We start from the raw sequence: 16,405 nt of genomic DNA, 5'->3' as shown, positions 1-16,405 counted from the left end.
ATATATAATAAGATGCTGTTACCACAGCTTTTAAGCCTCTGAATAATACTACAATTTGGTTTGTATTCAATTATTTTTTATAAGTTATTGATAAAGGGGGACTTTTTTTCTTAAGGCAAAAAGAACTTCAAATTACTACTTATTTCCTCACTGAGATTCTTCCTAGACTGGACATTGAACATTTAACTTATCTGTAGAGCAAGTTAAGGTTAAATGCCACTTGCCACAGCTTTCATTATAGCTGCTTTGTTTTAACAATGTTAGTTTTGTTTTGTTTTTACCTGAAACATCGATTTTCTTTTGGTTTAGAAGGTATTAAATATGTTTCTATTAATTTAACAAAGGCATAGATAAATATAAAATATTCTCATTTTGGATAAAAACAAAACAAAAAACAGGTCTACGTGACCTCTTTTGTGGCAGAACATGTGGAATAACTTTTTGGCATTGCCCAATTAAGCAAATAAAAACAAAACTTTTCTATCATGTGAATTTATTGTGCATAAATTAAAATGTCAATGGAAACCAAAACACAGTAGTAAACTGATTTGTTTCTCAGAGTTGGCCTAATTATTTCTCAAAAATAGGGAAGACTCCAATAAATATGAAATTAAAACTGCAATAAGAATAATTTATAGGATAATGTGTTTTACAATGTTTTGTGTGTCCAAATGAAATTTAATAACTTTATTATTGTATTAAGGGGAAAATTATATTAAATAGTCTGTGGACCTTTACATAATTGCCCCTTTGGAAACTCAACAGATTGACAAATTACTGAGGTCAGTAATTTTATGGCTGTTCTTCATATTTTTTAAACAAATAAATTGAAGAATGAAAATATACAAGAAAGAGCTGATGTAAGAGTTTTATGAATGTGTTTAGAATGTGGTTCCTCCTATGTACGATTATTTCTAATATGCTAGCTTCCTTTTATGTTTTTTATTTTTATTTTTTATTATACTTTAAATTCTGGGATACATGTGCAGAATGTGCAGGTTTGTTACGTAGGTATGCATGTGCCATGATGGTTTGCTGCACCCATCAACATGTTACCTACATTAGGTATTTCTCCTAATGCTATCCCTCCCCTAGCCCCCCAGCCCCCGACAGGCCCTGGTGTGTGATGTTCCTCTGTCCATGTATTCTCATTGTTCAACTCCCACATATGAGTGAGAACATGCGGTGTTTTGTTTTCTGTTCCTATGTTAGTTTGCTGAGAATGATGGTTTCCAGCTTCATCCATGTCCCTGCAAAGGACATGAATTCATCCTTTTTTTAATGGCTGCACAGTATTCCATTGTGTGTATGTACCACATTTTCTTTAGCCAGTCTATCATTGATGGGCATTTGGGTTGGTTTCAAATCTTTGCTATTGTGAACAGTGCTGCAATAAACATATGTGTGCATGTGTCTTTATAGTAATTTATAATCCTTTGGGTATATACCCAGTAATGGGATTGCTGGGTCAAGTGGTATTTCTGGTTCGAGATTTTTGAGGAATCTCTACACTGTCTTCCGCAATGGTTGAACTAGTCTACACTCCCACCAACAGTGTAAACGCGTTCCTATTTCTCCACATCCTCTCCAGCATCTGTTGTTTCCTAACTTTTTAATGGTCGCCATTCTAACTGGCGTGAGATGGTATCTCACTGTGGTTTGGATTTGCATTTCTCTGATGACCAGTGATGATGAGCATTTTTTCATATGTTTGTTGGCTGCATACATGTCTTCTTTTGAGAAGTGTCTATTCGCCCACTTTTTGGTGGAGTTCTTTTTTTCTTGTAAATTTAAGTTCTTTGTAAATTCTGGATGTTAGCCCTTTGTCAGATGGTTAGATTGCAAACTTTTTCTCCCATTCTGTAGGTTGCCTGTTCACTCTGATGACAGTTTGTTTTGCTGTGCAGAAGCTCTTTAGTTTAATTGGATCCCATTTGTCAATGTTGACTTTTGTTGCCATTGCTTTTGGTGTTTCAGTCATGAAGTCTTTGCCCATACGTATGTCATGAATGGTATTGCCTAAGTTTTCTTCTAGGGTTTTTATGGTTTTAGGTCTTACGTTTAAGTCTTTAATCCATCTTGAGTGAATTTTTGCATAAGGTGTAAGGAAGGGCTCCAGTTTTAGTTTTCTGCATATGGCTAGCCAGTTTTCCCAGCACCATTTATTGAATAGGGAATCCTTTCCTCATTTCTTGTTTTTGTCAGGTTTGTCAAAGATCAGATAGTTGTAGATGTGTGGCATTATTTCTGAGGCCTCTGTTCTGTTCCATTGGTCTATATATCTGTTTTGGTATCTTTATTTTTTATCATTTCAACTTTTGTTTTAGGTTCAGGGGGTGCAGGTTTATTATGTGTGATGCTGAGGTTTGGGGTATGAATGATTCCATCACCCAAGTGGTGAGCATGGAACCCAATAGGGAGTTTTTCATCCCTTGCTCCCCTCCCCCTCTACCCCTTCTCGTAGTCCCTGGTGTCTATTGTTGCCTCTTTATGTCTATAGTTACCCAGTGCTTAGTTGCCACTTACAAGTGAGAACTTGAGTTATTTGGCTTCCTGTTCCTTTGGGTTTTTTTTTGTTTTTTTTTTGTTTTTTTTTTTTTGAGACGGAGTCTCGCTCTGTCGCCCAGGCTGGAGTGCAGTGGCCGGATCTCAGCTCACTGCAAGCTCCGCCTCCCGGGTTCACGCCATTCTCCGGCCTCAGCCTCCCGAGTAGCTGGGACTACAGGCGCCCGCCACCTCGCCCGGCTAGTTTTTTGTATTTCTTAATAGAGACGGGGTTTCACCCTGTTAGCCAGGATGGTCTCGATCTCCTGACCTCGTGATCCGCCCGTCTCGGCCTCCCAAAGTGCTGGGATTACAGGCTTGAGCCACCGCGCCCGGCCTCCTGTTCCTTTGTTAATTTACTTAGGATAATGGCCTCCAGCTGCATCCAGATGGCTGCAAAGGATATGATTTAATTCCTTTTTATGGCTGCATAGTATTCCATGGTGTATATTTACCACATTTTCTTTCGTCAATCCACCATTGATGGGCAGCTAGGTTGATTCCATGTCTTTGCTATTGTGAATAGTGCTGAGATGAAAATATGAGTAGACATGTCTTTTTTGTCAAATTGTTTATTTTCTTTTGGATATATACCCAGTAATGGGATTGCTGGGTCAAATGGTCATTCTGTTTTAAGTCTCTAAACTGCTTTCCACAGTGACTGAATTAATTTACATTCCCACCAACAGTGTGTAAGTATTCCCTCTTCTCTGCAGCCTTGCCAGCATCTGTTATTTCTTATCTTTTTAATAGCCAGTCTGACTGGTGTGAGATGGTATCTCATTGTAGTTTTGATTCGCTTTTTTCTGATTATTGATGTTGAACATTTTTTCATATGCTTGTTGACCAAGTGTATGTCTTCTTTTGAGAAGTGTCTGTTCATGTCCTTTGCCCACTTTTTAATGGGATTATTTGGTTTTTGTTTGTTGAGTTGTTTAAGTTCCTTATAGATTCTGGATACTAGACCTTTGTCAGATACATAATTTGCAAATATTTTCTTCCATTCTATAAATTGTTTGTTTACTCTGTTGATAGTTTTGTTGTTGTTGTGCAGAAGCTCTTTAGTTTAATTAGGTAACATTTGTCAATTTTTGTTCTTGTTGTCATTGCTTTTGAGGACATGGTCATAAATTCTTTGCCAAGACCAATGTCCAGAATGGTTTATTTCAGGTTTTATTCTAGGATTTTCATAGTTTAAGGTTTTCCACTTAAGTCTTTAATCCATTTTGAGTTAAGTTTTGTATATGGTGATAGGTAGGGGTCCATTTTCATTCTTCTGCATATGCTGGCAAGTTATCCCAGCACCATTTATTAAATAGGGAGTCCTTTCCCTGTTGCTTATTTTTGTCAACTTTGTTAAAGGTCAGATGGTTGTAGGTATGTGGCTTTATTTGTGAGTTCTCTATTCTTTTCCATTGGCATATGTTTCTGCTTTTGCACTAGTACCATGCTGTTTTGGTTATTATAGCCTTATAGTATAAAGTCAGGTAGTGTGATGTCTCTGGCTTTGTTCTTTTTGCTTAGGATTGCTTTACCTATTTGGACTTTTTGGTTCTATATGAATTTTAGAAAAGTTTTTTTTTCTAGTTCTGTAAAGAATGATACTGGTTGTTTGATAGGAATAGCATTGAATCTGTATTTTGCTTTAGGCAGTATGGCCATTTTAACAATATTGATTCTTCCAATTCATGAGCATGGAATGTTCTTTCATTTATTTGTGCTGTCTCTGATTTCTTTCATCCTAGGGGTGTGTGTGTGTGTGTGTGTGTGTGTGTGTGTGTGTGTCTGTGTCTGTCTGTCTGTCTGTTTGTCTGTTGTAAATGGGATTGCATTCTTGGTTTGGCTCTCAGCATGACCATTACTGGTGTGTAGAAATGCTACTAATTTTTGTATGTTGATTTTGTATCTTGAAACTTTGCTGAAGTTGTTTATTAGGTCTATTAGGGCTAGGAGCCTTTTGGCGGAGTCTTCAGGTTTTCCTAGTGTAGAATAATATTCAATGAGGAGGGATCATTTGCCTTCTTTTTCCATTTGGATGCCTTTTATTTCTTTCTCTTGCCTGATTGCTCTGGCTAGGACTTCCAATACTAAATTGAATAGGAGTGGTGAGAGTGGACATCCTTGTTTTGTTCTAGTTTTCAAGGGGAATGCTTCCAGCTTTTTCCCATTTAGTGATGTTGGCTGTGGGTTTGTCATAGATGGCTTTTATTATTTTGAGATATGTTCTTTCAATGCCTAGTTTGTGGAGGGTCTTATGTGCTCTCTTTAAAATTAATTGTGGTTCTCTAATTGTTAAACTAGCATCAGATAAGCCTGTAAAATCCTCAGAGTGTGAAGTTATAATCAGGAACATTTTGATTTCAAATTATTCTGTAAAGCAGTATCAAAAGGTCCAGAGATAAGAAAATTATTATTATAAAAGGTCTACATTTCTTTTAAAATAGGATAAAGAATTTTGTATTTAGGATTTGAGTTAACAACCATTAAGAGAACTTGCTGTACATGTTCTGTTTTGCTTTTATTTGCTGTTTTTAGTGTCAGTAATTGAGAAGGAAGGTTGAAAATGAATGTACACATAGTTAAAGGATGCCAATTCTTGGTAAATTGATAATGGCATTAATTCACTTATCCCTTTATGGCTATTGAAAAATTTGGTAGTCTAGTTTATTAATTTGACTTTTAAGATGTATACAGATATAGACCTATGACTTTAAACATAATCTTATGAAATATAGGATAGTTAATAACATTTTAATGGATAATTAACATTACAGATCAAAATATCTTTCATTAGAATGTTTTACTCATGGAGAGAGTTTGCATGGAATTTTTTCTCACTCTAGGCTCATAGTTTATCACAGATACACAATCTTGCTGATTTTTATAATTTATCTATGAAAGATGGACATGATTGCCTTCATTCTTAACAGTAAGGGAGCAGACTCAGAATATAATATTTGTTCATAACCAGTTTTTTAAATATACTTAAATTTGAGACTAGTTTTAGATTTATAGAAAAGGCATATAGAATTCCCAAATACCCTACATTCATTGTGCCCTGCTGTTAACATCTGACTATTACCATGGCACATTTGCCACAACTAGGAAGCGAACATTGATCCATTACTATTCAATACATCCCACATTCAGATTTCATTTGTTTGTCTCTCATGTTCCCTTTCTGTCCCAGAATCTCATCCAGGATGCCACGTTACATTTAGTCTTCTTGTCTCTTTAGCTTCTTCATCCCTCACCCTGCCTTTCATACTGTTCGCATTGGAAGCAAGTAACTAAGCAAAGCCCAAGATCAAGGGGTGGGAGTTAAGCTCCACTTCTTTGAAGAGTGAGGAGGAGTATCTATGTAAATGAGTTGGAATTCTTCTGTACAGGATATTTGTCTCTTCTCCATTTATATTAGTATAGACTCGTGGATATTTATTTTATACTTTAGGTTATAATCCAATACTATGTTATTTATTTTGCTGATAAAATTGTTCCAGCTTTGGACATTAGTAGCTCTTTCAGATTGACCCCCGTGTCCTTTTGACATACTCCATCATCATTATTATTATTTTAGTATCTCTTGACTTTCTGGCACTATAAGATGCTGTAGGCTCCTCTTATACATTTCTTGCCCCAGTCCTAGGCCAGCTATTTCTCCAAGGAGCCCTGGTTTATTTATTTATTTTTTTGGAGAGTAGAAATCATGTCTGGGTGTTTCTGGGTGTTAGTATGCTTGTTTGCAAGAGGTTATTGCCTCTATTCCCTGTCAGTGGACAGAGCTGAGAAAACGTATGTACTTACACTAAGCCATGAATGCCTAATTCATGCATGCATATAGATATGCATATCTGTAATTTCATCTTTGTCTATCTCTGTATCAAGCACTAAGCATGAGTTCATACTGATGTTATTGGCTCTAATCCAGTACCACATGGTTCATTCTAGTCTTTTCCTCTTGCTTGTTTGTTATCTCCCTGTTTAATAATAAGAAACCTGACTTCCACCATCTGCTGTCAATTTACTTGTTGCTCACCTCCAGTAGACATGTAAAGTGGTTTCAGAATTGTTAATCTGTAACTTGTGAGAGACAGTTTTACTCACTAGAGTACAGTGTTTATGTATAGTTCTTTCTGTCTTTAGTTTTACAGTTTTTAGTCAAAATACCATTTTCCAAAGTTAGATCAGTTATTTTCCCCCAACCCTTCAGTGAGATTGTGCCATACATTTGTAGTACAGTCAGATTATTTTGTCACAGTCCCCGTTCCATCTTGTGCATCCCTTGCCCTTTTGGCTGATTTGTAAAATTTGTATGCGCTAAGGTTCACGCTGTGCTGTAAAGTTTTATGAGTTTTGACAAATGCAGAGTGTCATGTATCCACCACCATAGTACCATACAGATTAACTCTGCCACCCTGAAAGCCCTCTGCTCACAATCTTTTGAGAGTTCCCAGGTGATATCTTTCAGACTGATATCTCACGTTGATCTTTCGTGGGAAAAAAGCATAAGCTATGAGTCTTTCATTTATGGTGATGGTTCTCAGTCCCGGCAGCACACGAGAACTATCTGGAAACCTTTAGAAAATACTGATGCCTGATTTTACCTCCAGATCCTGACTGAATTGATCCCACCTGGTTTAGTTGGTCTGGGGTGTAGGTCTGGGTACTAGAACTTTGAAAAGCTCCCCAGATGCTCATGGTGTGCAGCAAAAGTTTAGAACCACTCTGGACTCCTCTATTTCTTGTTTACTGCCTTTTGATAAAAACACAAATAATTAATTGCTGCATTTACATCACTTTGGGGGATATGATGAATCAGTATGTAAGTTTTGTAAATAAGTAATGTAGCAAGGATGAATTTCACACACTAAATAATCTTGTGCAAAAACACATCTATTTTTTATTGCTAATTGAACTCAAAATGAACCTCAATTTCTCTTGGTGACAGCAAATTCAATTTTGACAAGTCAAAGTTACTCAATTATTTGTAGTTTAAAACTCGGTTCTTTGGGAGAACATAGTTGAATTCAGCTTTCCTCCTCTCCTTCTCCGTTCATCTTTTCCCTGGTATGACCTAGGCTTGGGTGCAGGTGATCTCAGGTGGCACCAGCATCAGGGAAGGCACATCTAGCCAGATGCATTTGGGGATCCCCAGACAGAGAATTATGGCCCTGCTTCCTGTGGAGAATGTTGGGAGGGAGCAGATACTGCGGAGCAGAAAGGGTTTCAGAGCAGACCTCACAGAGAGCATGCCTAAGAGAGGCCACTTCCGTCTCCCTTAGTGGCTGAGGGGTCTGAAGAAAGTCTGCAAGGTTCTCACCTCAGCTGGAGAGGGGCAGAGAAGGTGGCTGCAGACTGAGAGCTGGTAACCTACTGGAGTCCAAAACCTTGGGCCGGGGACCCCACAACAGACACTTGGGAGTGAATGTAAGCCAGTGGCTGAGCGGGAAAGGCCACTGGATCCCAGAGGATCAGCAGCACCTGAGAGTATGGGGATGATGGTTTTGCCAGCCTGGAACACGGCCTCATGCCCTTAGGGAACATCATGTGGTGCTGTCCAGGTTGATCGAACAGAAAACAACAGCAGAAAAGCACTCTCGGGTGCTGCTGATCCTCTGGGATCCAGTGGCCTTCCCCATCCAACCATTGGCTTATGTTCACTCCTAAAGTGTCTGTTATGGGGTCCCCTGGCTCTAGGTTTTGGACTCTTTGGTAGTCCCCCTGCTCTCGATCCATAGCTACCTTCTGTGCCCCTCTTCAGCTGATGTGAGAACCTTGCAGACTTCCTCCACACCCCTTGGCTGCTGAGGGAGATGGAAGTGGCCTCTCTCAGGTGTGCTCTCTGCGAGGTCTGCCCTGAAACCATTTCTGCTCTGCTGTAGCTGCTCCCTTCCAGAATTATCTACAGGAAGCAAGGCCACAAGTCTTCTCTGTTTAGGGATTCCCAAACCCAACTGAGGCTTCCTTCATATCTTCTGGGGATTTAACTTCCCAAATTAGGCCAAGGAGCCAAGCCCCATCTTTACATCTAAACTATCATTTGCCCCTCCCAGCTACTCCCCTCAGTAGAAAGAAGGCATGGAGGGGAAACTAAATCACCTTCCTCTCCTCTTCCTTGCATCATGAACTCCCTGTGTACTGCCCTCTAGCTTGGCTAATGACATGTAGTGCCAAGATTTTAGAATTAAAACAACAACAACAACAACGCCAACAACACTTTTCTCTGTCAAGAATATAACTCTCTTCAAATAATGGGCTTGGGTTTACAGACAGTTGCTTCTCCTGAGTATTTTCTAAAAATCCATTTAGAAATTCAGTCTCCTGTGTTCTGAGCCATCTGCCTTCTGTTCAAAGCGGTGAAAGGCACTGAACAAAGTGGTGAAGAACTTGAGGTTAGAAAAATGTGGCAAAGGAAAAGATGTCTCAAAACAACAACACCCATCTACTATCATATTGTGGTGTGATATGGACCAAATAAATACTCCAAATAAATATCAGTTTGGAGTGGATTTGGAAGGCAGATTTCCATGCAAGTGGAAATAAAGGCCAGTAAGATGTATCTATATTTAAAGACCCATAGATCTTTCCACACATGCAATAGGAAAAGCTGGACATTTATTTGAGGCTTGGCTAAAGCTCCAGACCACAGGCAGTCAAGACCTCAGGGTGTAAAAATGTAATATTGATATTTATTCTGTATTTATTCCAGGAAGATTTCACTGCCAAGGTGACAGTTGGTGAGAGCTGTCCAAAGGAACTTTAGTCAAAGTCTGTTGAGATTTTTTTGAAAAAACATGAATTAAAGCAATTGAAGAATGAATCCGCTGGAAAGACAGATTACTATTTGTTCAGATTCCAAAGATGAGTAACTTTACTTTGTCTTTTGTTTTGTCCTCAGCTGGAAAGGCAGCTCATCATGCAGAGTGAAATGAGGGAAAGACAAATGGCTATGCAGATCGCGTGGTCTCGGGAATTCCTCAAATATTTTGGAACTTTTTTTGGCTTTGCAGCCATCTCTTTAACAGCTGGGTATGTTTGCTATTTAATATTTTCTTCAGTCATTTACTTCTTTTTGTCTTTTCCATTACCATTTTATTATGAAGTTGGCCAGAATAAGACTTTGGTCCAAATAGTGTATGTAAGCAAAGTAACCTATTAACCTTAGTCCTTGGGGGTAACTCTGTGAAAGCAAGGCAGTAACAGTTAATTTAGTTTCCTAGGTTGCTTCTGTCTTTTTCTCTACTTTATTAGTTAGAGAGAGAGAGCACCAACTTGACACCAAGAAGGCCTCTATATGTTTATCTCCACAATCCCTTAGTGGTAGATACCAATCCTTACCCATTTTAAAAACAAGGAACCTGAGCTTCAAAGTCAAATAAAGATGAACAAGTCACAGACCTCGCCCTTGAGAACTGCAGAATCTGGTTAGGGATACTGGGTAAGGAAATCCTATTTCCATAGAATTATCAAATGTATTAAGTAACTTCTGAAGGAAAAGTCATTCTTCCAAAAAGCAGGTATTTTTTTTTCTTTAAGTATACAGATATGTATTTACAGATTATTTTTTGATATTGGTTCTTTTTTTAATTCTTGAAATAGAGCGATTAAAAAAAAGAAGCCAGCCTTCCTGGTCCCAATTGTTCCATTAAGCTTTATCCTCACCTACCAGTATGACTTGGGCTATGGAACCCTTTTAGAAAGAATGAAAGGTAAGTCTTTGATAAACTAGAGTTTCTATTTGCTGATTTATTTTCCAGTTCAAGGATCCCTGCCTTAGGAACCTTTGACTTACAAAAATTCTGACAAGACTGTCTCTTTGAACCTCCAATGACCAACATTTCTGCTCCCTCTCACACAGTGGTGTGCTGGAGCCACCTCATACCAGCTCACAAGAACCAATCACTACATTTTCAGGGATTGTGTAAGCCGGTTGTTAAACATAGTCATTTAAGGTATTAAAACTTATATAAACTTGCAATAAATAAATTACAGCAAATAAATAATATTAAATTGTGTTTAAAACAAAGGTAATAAACAGAACTCATCTGTTTCTAAATATTTGCTATTATCCATACTCTGATTATTTATAGCTATTGTATCTATATGATAGAAATGCAGATATAATACACAGACAAAACAAAATACAGCTACTGTCCAGTTTTAGTGACACCCCATTGATAGTCTGAAGTTGGTCTTGATGGGAGTATTTACACAATGGAAATCTGTGGTTGCCAAATCAAGGCTTGACTGCTTATTTGATTGATTTTCTAGACCAGGGGTTGAAAAATTATGGCCTGAGGCTGGCCACCTGTTTTCAAAAATAAAGTTTTATTGGAACACATCCATGCTCATTCATTTATGTATTGTCTGTGGCTGCCTTCCCATCACCATGACAGAGCCATCGTTGAAACAGAAACATATGAGCCCACAAGCCTGTAATATTTACTGTCTGGCCCTTTAAGACAGTTTGCCAACCTATGGTCTAGATTTTAAAAATTGATGAAGAAAATGCTAAAAATGCAGATTAAGCTTAAAAATGTGCTTTGTCTGTAACTATTCCATTGTAAATAGCATAAAAGTTGGTGAAATATTCTTCTAATATTGAAAAACTATTATCCAGTTCAGCAAATAAGTTGTTTACATCATTCTCAAATAAATGAAGTTCCAACATTTGTCTTCAATAAAACAACTCATTGTTTCACTTTTGTCCTACTCATTAGTGTGAATGAAAACACCAACCGTCATCCATTATACTCTCTCATCAACTGCAACATAGGCTGGCCACGGATTCCGGCATTCCATAAAAATCAATGAAAGCATTCTGTGAGAATCAATTTGCTATGTGGAATTTTATGTACATTTTATTATGGTACTTATTTTTATGTATAATGAACATGTATAACATGTATAATAAGCATATATATTATAAATTTATAGACATTTTATTTTCAGAGAACTGGTTGGTAAATATTCACCTGCACACTGCTGCTGTCACATAATCCTGATTTTTATTGCCCTGGAATTTGACACAGCTGGCACAGAAATTTAATAGGAAATTTTTGTGGGAATTTCCTGTTTAAAAAAAATTCGAATTCATCAGAAAACTTATCACATTAGAAAATGTAGATTATAGTTTTTTTTCCATGTTAATAATGATGACTGTAAAATATACAATCCCTATTCGACTGAGTTTATTATCAGCCATTCTGTAAATACATGATGAGAATTTACTAACTGGAAGAAAGGCTCTCTCACATGGAAAACATCTAGTCTGTCATCAATGGTCAACCTAGTTATATGTAATTTTATCATGATTTTTACTTGCTATTTGAGACAGAGGTAAAAAAAGAAGATATTTGCAGATGATTGAAATGCTCTTATAATTTGAAAACTATGGTCTGTTCTGTTGGGTTTGGAGTACAATTAATAGCGTGTTAAAAGAAGGCCAGGTGCAGTGGCTCACACCTGTAATCCCAGCACTTTGGGAGGCCAAGGCGGGCAAATCACTTGAGTTCGAGACTAGCCTGTCCAACATGGTGAAATCCTGTCTCTATGAAAAGTACAAAATTAATCAGTGTATACCGCCTGTAGTCCTAGCTACTCAGGAGGCTGAGGCACAAGAATCGCTTGAACTGAGGAGGCAGAGGCTGCAGTGACCTGAGACTGCACCACTGCACTCCAGCCTGGGTGACAGAGTTGGACTCTGTCTCAATAAAATAAAATAGTGTGTTAAAAGAGGAGTACTCACAGAAAGTGTCACCTTTTAATCCCAAGGGAGGCTTATGAAATGTAAACATGTACTGTAATACAATTTTTTAAAATGTGCTAAGTAGTCTTCAACAATAAAACCTGGCAAATGTCACTGGGCCCAAGAAATTACTGCATTGTGTAGCTCTTTGAAAGGGGAATTGTTTATAAAGATGTGTGTATATGTATATTTGTATGTATACAGACTAAAGAACATTTAATATTATTTTGAGTGTTTATAAGTAATGTCAGGTTGAAGATTAGCTTTTCTGAAAAATTAGAATTTGTAGTAAACTTTATTTTCTCTCTTGTCACTTATATTAAAGGACAATGGGAAAGACTATATATGTGGTTTCTCTACCCAAATCCCTCCAAACAGAATTAATACTAATCCTGACTTTGTTTCAAGGGAAAAAATTACTTATCTTGATGTTCTTTCTTTTCTACATGTCAAAAAAATCTGTACCTCCTGATTTATGTATAAGTTGTCAGAATTCATCACTGTGTTTCCTCTGGGAAGTGTATTACTTCTCCTGAGGAAAATGTTTAAGTGTGAAATTGGGAACATGGCTCATACGCTGTTAGAGCCTGTCAAGGAATATAGCAATCAGGCTTTGTCACAAATTGCTGATGACCCCTTTGTCACCTTGTGTATTTCTGTACTTTATTTAAGGTGAAGCTGAGGACATACTGGAAACAGAAAAGAGTAAATTGCAGCTGCCAAGAGGAATGATCACTTTTGAAAGCATTGAAAAAGCCAGAAAGGAACAGAGTAAATTCTTCATAGACAAGTGAAATCCTGTTTAGCAATCAAATCTCAAAGCACAGAATTGTTGACTTGAATCATGGTTTTTACAATTTTTTAAATGCTCAAGATTTTGATATTGTAGATTTTATTTTAAAATATTAAAATGCAAGATGAGTTTTGAGCTATTTTAAAATAAAATTTATAACATTCAACACAAAATCAAGGAGGTGCTCTAAATAACTTTCAGATTTCCTCTCTCTGTGTGCATTACCAATATCTAAGTGTAAAATTAATAAATTGTTTTGAATTCCTGGAAGCAAATGCCCAGCTGCTCTCACTTCTCTGTCACACATACTTTCCATACCACATTCCATTTCCACAGATGCTTCTGTATTTTGGATTTGTCAATTGTGTCCTGCCCCTACATGACAGAAAACAGTATTGTTTGACTAACATATATACTGCATTTACTATGACTGGCACTGTGCTGAGTGTTTTGTACAAATTCTTGTAATCATCCCAATAATTTTATGAAGCAGGAATCATTTTATAAATGTGGAAACTGAAGCACAGATAAGCAGCTTGAACAAAGGCAGAAGCATGCAAGCCAAATCCAAGAAGTTGCTGCAGGTCATCCAGTTTGGCTGGGCCAAAGTCATGCTTGGCCAGGGCTTGGATTTGAACAAGTGTGGCTCCAGTGGCTGTGCTCTAAAAGGCCTTGACAAGGCCTTAACTGATGCTTAACCTGCAAAGAAAAGCTATAAAAGGGAAAAGGTAACAACATTCAAATAGTGACCCAGGGCATAGTTGCTAGAGAGGTGGAAACGAGAGAGGTAGATTTGGATGACTGCCTTTTTATTTAGACTCACTGGGAAAACACCTCATAAAATACTCCTCTATGTAAGTATTCCTTCAGATGCAAACTCTACATATAATATGCTTATTCCAAAGAGATTTATTGATACTACTATGTGCCAGGCACTGTTGTAGACACTAGAGCTACATCAGTGAATAAGTAGACAATGTCCTGTATCCTGGGCAGGGGAATATGTTCTAGTGAGGGGTGGGAGAATGGGGAGGGCAACAAATTAACATGGAGATAAACAAGATCATTTCTAATCATGACAGATGCTTCAGTGGAAATGAAACAGAGTGATAAGAGAATGATTGGGTTAATGAGGTGGTGCTACTTTAGATCGGGGCTGCAGACACTGCCTCTCTGCAGAGGTGACATTTGGACTGAGACATGGCATGGCCAAATAATAGAAAGAAGCCCAGGAAGAATAATAGGAGAGTAAATATTAAGGTAGGAATAAACATGAATATAATGTGGTCCCTACCTTCAAGGAGCTGACAACATACCAATGTATTTTGTTACAATTTTAGTTTTAGAGAACCTTGAGCCAAGTCTTGAAGGATGCATAGAAGTTCTCCATGAAGGTAAATGTTGAAGAGGAAGGGTGCCCCAGGCAGGAGAAGCAGCTTGAACAAAGGCAGGACCATGCAAGCCAAATCCAAGGAGTTGCTGCAGGTCATTTAATTTGGCTGCAGCAAGGGGTTCCTCATGTGGGGGACTTTTCAGAAATGATCCTGGTGGAAGCACAGTTTAATTCCTGAAGGGCCTTGGATGTAACAGCAAGGAGTTTGGATTCTTTCCTGAGGGTGATAGCAGTGAAAGAATACAAAATGGGATTTTTACTCAGATTAGTAGATTAGAAGGGAAAGATTCCAGATCTCAAGTAATGAGGAACTGCAATGATCTACCTGAGTGCTGACCAGTGGCCTGAATTAAGGCTACAGCCTTGCGAATGGACTCAAGATTGTGAAAATAGAGAACAGCGGCACCAGGAAACCAGTCTGAGGTCACAGAGTGGGAGAAGTTGTTTTCCCTGCATTTTTAATCTGTGTAAATTATCTAAGGCCCCTAGAGAACATGGGAAAGAAGTACTGGGAGCAACACTGGTGGACTCGTGAATGCTTAAGACCTAGTGCTGGTGGTAGGTCACACCAGAATCTGGAATTGTATTTCTTTCCCCATAATTCAATCATGCTATTCAAATGTTCCTGACATAGTCTAGCCAGGGCTCGCCAAGAATAGTTTGAGGCCTCTGCAAGGGCTGATTGGCTCAAGACCTTATATGGGATTTTCGTTGCTGGCAACATAGTCAGGCCCTGGGCCCCCTTAAGAACACCAGGCTGTTTAATTATATTGGCTTCTTCCTCTGGCACTGACACTGAGTTTAATAATTCTACCTCAGTAGAGGCCCTGCTGAGAAACATACACACGCACTTACACTCATACTTTTGTTCGCTCCCAATTGTATAGAGAGGCAAAAATCAAAGTGGAGCTATTAAAAATGACCATGCAGCACAAGTATGTTGTAACATTTTTCAGTGTTATAACTGCTGATTATCCAAAACTTTTCCTCTCATTATTACAGTGTCCGTTGGTTGAAAGGAAAAACATTTCTGCTGTGATGCTCCTGAGCTATTTCTTCATTAAATATTTGTTTATACTTATGATTAAGCCCTAATTACCAACTAGACATCTGATGTTTCCAAATACTGAACCTTATATGGTCTTCTATAAGTAACTAGCTTATAGTTATCACAAACTTTTGTGATATTACAAGAAGAATGAGGAAATAAATGAGTAAGTATATTAGGAGAAGGATAAGAAACAGGTTTCATTATGAACAAAGATTTAGAGATTAAAATAATGATAACCTCACTCAATCTCTTTGTCAATTATTAGGAGCAAAGTTGGAGGAAAACTTGTCTACACTCCATGTGGTTCTTTTCTTCCCAAGACACTCTTGGCTCAGCCAAGGCAATGCAGAAGCTGCCAAGTATATGTGGAGTCTGTCATAGTTAAGGGATGTAAGTATGGATCCAGAGATTCTCTGCAACAGAAAGACTGTTCTTGACAATCACTGCATAATAGTAAAGATGCAGTCTGTGACATTGCTGTACCTAAGTGTTTTGAATGTTTCATATTCACATTTACATTAGAGAATTGTTATCCCAGTTAAAAATAATATATCAGGGTCTAAAATTTACAAATAAATTAAATTTATATGGTGTTCAACCAATCTGAATTTGTGTTTATGGGTAATGTTGAAGGTTCCTTTATGGTGTGGTACTCATTGCACTTTGGAAAGGCTGTGAGAAAGTTCCCATAAGCCAAAGTAGTTTTAATGACAAATAGTGACATTATGATCAAGGATTTTAAAGATGAAGGGAAGACACTTAGAAATAGTCCAGTCTAAGTCCTCACCTTACACTTGAAAAAATTGAGGCCCTTTGTGATTGACCTAAGGTTTTACATCTAGTAGTGGTAGTTACACTAAAACCTTTGTATTTGGT

At 37.8% G+C, this 16,405-nt stretch overlaps 1 protein-coding gene and 1 long non-coding RNA gene across 8 annotated transcripts in view; both read left to right on the top strand.

Moving 5' to 3' along the window:
• The window catches only part of PLGRKT (plasminogen receptor with a C-terminal lysine), a 244,267-nt gene extending 230,907 nt beyond the window's left edge, over window positions 1-13,360 (top strand). For all 7 annotated transcript variants that reach the window (XM_017949884.2, XM_017949882.2, XM_031654831.1 and 4 more), the window contains 3 exons: window positions 9,443-9,573; window positions 10,144-10,253; window positions 12,965-13,360. In XM_017949884.2, coding sequence (XP_017805373.1) covers window positions 9,443-9,573; window positions 10,144-10,253; window positions 12,965-13,086 — 363 coding nt within the window. In that variant the 3' untranslated portion in view covers window positions 13,087-13,360. The remainder of the gene's footprint in view (window positions 1-9,442; window positions 9,574-10,143; window positions 10,254-12,964) is intronic.
• Window positions 13,361-15,021: 1,661 nt separating this feature from the next.
• Window positions 15,022-16,131, top strand: LOC103878362. The gene is made up of 2 exons (XR_638532.4): window positions 15,022-15,692; window positions 15,795-16,131. It is a non-coding gene; the product is annotated as an uncharacterized LOC103878362 (long non-coding RNA).
• Window positions 16,132-16,405: the final 274 nt, after the last annotated feature.

This window comes from Papio anubis, chromosome 13 (genome assembly GCF_008728515.1).
Source record: "Papio anubis isolate 15944 chromosome 13, Panubis1.0, whole genome shotgun sequence".
Lineage (NCBI taxonomy): Eukaryota > Metazoa > Chordata > Mammalia > Primates > Cercopithecidae > Papio > Papio anubis.
This window is presented reverse-complemented; position numbering and strand designations above follow the sequence as displayed.